This window comes from Morus notabilis, unplaced genomic scaffold, assembly GCF_000414095.1.
Source record: "Morus notabilis unplaced genomic scaffold, ASM41409v2 Scaffold1526, whole genome shotgun sequence".
Classification (NCBI taxonomy): Eukaryota; Viridiplantae; Streptophyta; class Magnoliopsida; order Rosales; family Moraceae; genus Morus; species Morus notabilis.
This window is the reverse complement of record NW_010363878.1, coordinates 111706-116760: the sequence shown is the minus strand read 5'-3', so window position 1 is coordinate 116760 and position 5055 is coordinate 111706. Positions and strand designations below refer to the sequence as shown.

The 5055-nt window shown below is 44.6% G+C and overlaps 1 protein-coding gene across 1 annotated transcript; it reads left to right on the top strand.

The window, feature by feature from the left end:
• On the top strand, positions 1-4512 carry LOC21390866 (cellulose synthase-like protein D5). Its single transcript, XM_010105097.2, has 3 exons — positions 1-1072; positions 1325-2135; positions 2552-4512. The coding sequence occupies exons 1-3, from the start codon at positions 135-137 to the stop codon at positions 4352-4354; spliced, it is 3552 nt and encodes a 1183-aa protein (XP_010103399.1). The 5' UTR covers positions 1-134; the 3' UTR covers positions 4355-4512.
• The last annotated feature ends 543 nt before the right edge of the window (positions 4513-5055 follow it).

Below are 5055 nucleotides of genomic sequence, written 5' to 3'. Positions count from 1 at the left end.
CACACTTCATGGATTCACAAGGAGCCTTTCTCTCTCATTCCCTCTTTTCTCTCTAGTACTAAATCATTCCATTTTTTTTTCTCTCAGCTTTTTTTTTCCTTTCTAAATCAGTTTGTAAGAAGAGAAAACGAAAAATGGTGAAAACGGCTTCATCACCATCTTCGTCTCCGGTGACGATCACGGTGTCGTCGGGAGGAAAAGGAGGAAGCCGAAGCATGGGCTTAACTAGCCCGATATCGCGAGCGTCGATATCTAACAACCCAAATTCCCCTCTCAGCGGCAGAGCAGTAAACCGGAGATTCTCAACCGGAGGAAGTAAGTACTGCTCGATGTCGAAAGACGATTCGACGATGACCGAAGAGATTGTCAACTCCGAATTCGTCAGTTACACGGTTCATATCCCTCCAACTCCCGATCACCAGCCAATGTCTGCCTCACAGACCAGCCTAACTGAAGACCTCAACAAGTCGACGATCAAGCCGGAGAGGAGCTACATTTCGAGCACTGTCTTCACCGGTGGGTTCAATGCGGTGACTCGCGGGCACGTCATCGAGTGCTCGATGGAGCGACAGCCGCCGGCGAAAGTGGGGCTGGTTTGCGGGATGAAAGGTTGTGATGAGAAAGCCATCAAAGGGAAGAACATTCCTTGTGAATGTGGGTTCAAGATTTGCAGAGATTGTTACTTGGATTGTTTCGGGAGCGGCGGCGGGCGGTGTCCCGGGTGTAAGGAGCCTTACAAGGACACGAGCGATGGCGATGACGACTATGACGAGGCTTGTTCTGAGGCGGAGGACCAGGCCTTTCCTTTGCCTTCGATGGCTGATGGTAAGCTCGATAAGAGGCTTTCACTTGTGAAATCGTTTAAGGCCGGGAACCAGCCGCCGGATTTCGACCACACCCGGTGGCTTTTCGAGACAAAGGGGACTTACGGGTATGGAAATGCGGTGTGGCCTAAAGACGGGTATGGCGCTGGATTGAACGGATTCGAACACCCGCCGGATTTTGGAGAGAGGACTAGAAGGCCTTTGACCAGGAAGGTTGTGGTATCTACAGCAATTCTGAGTCCTTATAGGTAAGCCTTAACTAACTAAGCTCGACTTTCCTCTTTAAGTTCCAATATAAGAGAGTCTGTTTGAAATAGGTGATAAGGTATCCAAGTTTTTGGCAAAAAGATTAGGTTTTGAATGTATCAAGAAGTTTTAGTTAGTTGACAGCTTAATTTGGTAAATTTACCATTTTCTTTTCTGGCACAATACTACTACAGTTTTTTTTTTCTTGGTTTTCTTTTTTGAATATGAAAGGTATAACACTAGTATCCTTGCAGGTTATTAGTTGCTATGCGTCTGGTTGCCCTGGGATTTTTCCTCACATGGAGAATCCGACATCCGAACCGCGAGGCAATGTGGCTATGGGGAATGTCGACGACATGTGAGCTCTGGTTTGCCTTCTCATGGCTTCTGGATCAGCTCCCTAAGCTCTGTCCCGTGAACCGAGTCACCGATCTCTCCGTCCTGAAAGATCGGTTTGAGTCCCCGAACCTTCGGAACCCCAAAGGAAGGTCCGATCTTCCTGGGATCGATGTCTTCGTCTCCACCGCTGACCCCGAAAAAGAACCCCCTTTAGTCACTGCTAACACAATCCTCTCCATACTCGCCGTCGATTACCCAGTGGAAAAGCTCGCTTGCTATTTATCCGACGACGGCGGGGCACTATTGACATTCGAGGCTCTTGCCGAGACGGCAAGCTTTGCAAGAATCTGGGTTCCTTTTTGCCGGAAGCACAAGATTGAGCCGAGGAACCCAGAGGCCTATTTCGGGCAGAAGCGGGATTTTCTGAAGAACAAAGTGAGGCTTGATTTTGTGAGGGAAAGGAGATGGGTGAAGAGGGAATATGATGAGTTCAAGGTTAGGATAAACTCATTGCCGGAATCCATAAGGAGAAGATCAGATGCATACAATGCACATGAAGAGCTAAGAGCTAAGAAGAAACAAATGGAAATGGGTGGTGGTAATCCTTCTTCGGAGCCTCTTAGGGTTTCAAAGGCTACTTGGATGTCTGATGGCTCTCATTGGCCCGGCACTTGGGCTTCAGCTGAAGCTGATCACTCAAGAGGTGACCATGCTGGTATAATTCAGGTACTTACTTTTCAACTTCTGGATTTCTGTTTTTGTGTATTCATAAACTTCTCTTTTCATCTCTGAATCTTTAATGCACGTTTTATTTTATTCTAGACTTGTTTTGTGTTAACAATTTGGTTCTTAAATTGATATTAAATGTAGCAATTAACTCCAATAGCTATCAGGGGTTTAGTTATGACATTTTGATACTCTTATCCTTATAAAATTATATTCTGTAATTTGATCCTTAGATTACCCATTAACAGCTAGAATTAATTGATGTAAACGAAGAAAAAAAGAAACAAAAATGCAAAACTGTTTAGAAGTGAACAAAAATGCAAAACTGTTTAGAAGTGCAGGTGCTAAAACTTTTTTTATGAGACTAAAATTTAAGTTCTACTTAAAATTTGTGTTTTGTTACTTTTTGTATTCAGGCCATGTTAGCTCCACCAAATTCAGAACCAGTGTATGGAGCAGAAGCAGATGGGGAGAACTTGATAGACACAACAGAAGTGGACACCAGATTGCCAATGCTGGTTTATGTGTCTAGAGAGAAGAGGCCTGGCTTTGATCACAACAAGAAAGCTGGAGCCATGAATGCCCTTGTCCGAACCAGTGCAATCATGTCAAATGGCCCTTTCATCCTCAACCTCGACTGCGATCACTACATCTACAATTCCTTGGCTCTCAGGGAAGGAATGTGCTTCATGCTTGACAGAGGAGGTGACAGAATCTGCTACGTCCAGTTCCCGCAGAGGTTCGAGGGCATTGACCCGAATGATCGATATGCAAATCACAACACTGTATTTTTCGATGTCAGTATGAGAGCTCTTGATGGTTTGCAAGGTCCGGTTTATGTAGGGACAGGTTGTATTTTCAGGAGAACTGCTCTTTATGGATTTAGTCCTCCTAGAGCAACTGAACACCATGGATGGTTGGGTAGGAGGAAAATCAAGCTGTTTCTGAGGAAGCCAAAGGTGACAAAGAAGGAAGAGGATGAAGTGGTTTTGCCTATTAATAGAGATCATGAAAATCACCATAACGATGTTGATGATGATGATGATGGAGATATCGAGTCCTTACTTCTTCCGAAAAGGTTTGGAAACTCCACTTCTCTAGTTGCGTCCATTCCTGTGGCGGAATACCAAGGCAGATTGCTTCAAGACCTTCAAGGAAGAGGCTGCAGCAGCCAAGGAAGGCCTGCAGGGTCTCTCTCGGTCCCTCGCGAACCGTTGGATGCAGCCACTGTTGCGGAGGCCATCAGCGTCATCTCTTGCTTCTACGAGGACAAAACCGAGTGGGGCAAAAGGGTTGGCTGGATTTACGGCTCTGTAACGGAAGATGTGGTCACCGGTTACCGAATGCACAACCGGGGTTGGAGATCGATCTACTGTGTGACAAAGCGTGACGCCTTTCGTGGAACTGCGCCTATCAATCTAACCGACAGGCTGCACCAAGTGCTCCGCTGGGCGACAGGCTCGGTTGAGATATTCTTCTCAAGGAATAACGCATTGTTCGCCAGCCGAAGAATGAAGTTCTTGCAAAGAGTGGCTTATTTCAATGTTGGAATGTACCCTTTCACGTCCTTGTTCCTCATAGTCTACTGCTTCCTTCCTGCGGTTTCTTTGTTCTCAGGGCAGTTCATAGTCCAATCTCTTGACATAGCTTTCCTAGTCTTCCTGTTGGCCATCACCATCACATTGTGCCTGCTAGCAATCCTTGAGATCAAGTGGTCAGGAATCACTCTCCACGACTGGTGGCGCAACGAGCAGTTTTGGCTGATTGGCGGGACAAGCGCTCACCCTTCGGCCGTGCTGCAAGGCCTATTGAAGGTCATTGCAGGAGTGGACATTTCCTTCACTTTGACCTCGAAATCGGCCACTCCAGAGGACGGGGACGATGAGTTTGCGGAGCTCTACACGGTGAAGTGGAGCTTCCTGATGGTCCCTCCGGTGGTGATCATAATGGTGAACACAATTGCGATCGCGGTGGGAGTTGCAAGGACGGTGTACAGCCCGTTTCCGCAGTGGAGTAAGCTTGTTGGAGGAGTGTTTTTCGGCTTCTGGGTGTTGTGCCATCTCTATCCATTTGCAAAAGGGTTGATGGGGAGGAGAGGAAGGGTTCCGACCATTGTGTTTGTGTGGTCTGGGCTGCTCTCCATTATTATTTCTCTGCTTTGGGTCTACATTAGTCCTCCTCCTGGAAAGCAGGACTACATGAAGTTCCAATTCCCTTGATGGATTTTATATATATAGATGATTGTATTGTACGTTTTTGGTGTCTCTCCATGGCAGATCTATTGTTTCAACAAAATGAAGTTTCTCAACTTCGTTATAGTTGGTTGAAGGAAATATGTTGTACTTCTTAGCTTATTATATTCTTTATGTTCAAATGTTTTTATTTGGCGGGTACATAGTCAATTGAAGTATTTCTCTGCGGGATCTTTACTTTTTCAGGGAAAGAACTTAGATTAATATAAATGGGGTAAATTTGTCAAAAGATGAAATACATTGGGGGATAACATCATAACAAGGAAAACCAGAAAAATTACAGAGTTAGCTAGGGTGTTAGCAACTTTGTTTCCAAGGAATCATTTGTTGTTGTTATGCAAATTCCCAAACGCTGACATGTGTTGAAATTTAAATATAGTTTCTCCCATTTCCTCAAACAATAAAACAAAAGCTTGTACCTCATCGCCAAGGAAAAGAAAATAATGGTAGTTGGCCATTATAAAAAAAAGGATAGTCTCCCTTACACTAAACTAACTTCAAGTACGTCATTTAAGCTTTTTGAATTTCATTTTTAAGTTAAAAAACAAAAACATTTGTATTTGGACAAGGAATGCTAACATAGACATATTCACTTTTACTTGTCCATAATGTTTGTGATCTAGTTTTTAAGAATATTTTGTGAGAGGCTCGTCTTTGACGTTACTTCC

Bases quoted from the DNA above. Each gene is read 5' to 3' on its own strand.
- LOC21390866 (XM_010105097.2), top strand. From the start codon at position 135: ATGGTGAAAACGGCTTCATCACCATCTTCGTCTCCGGTGACGATCACG. The intron at 1,073-1,324 runs GTAAGCCTTAAC...GTATCCTTGCAG, and splicing joins GCAATTCTGAGTCCTTATAG to GTTATTAGTTGCTATGCGTC. The intron at 2,136-2,551 runs GTACTTACTTTT...TTTTGTATTCAG, and splicing joins ACCATGCTGGTATAATTCAG to GCCATGTTAGCTCCACCAAA.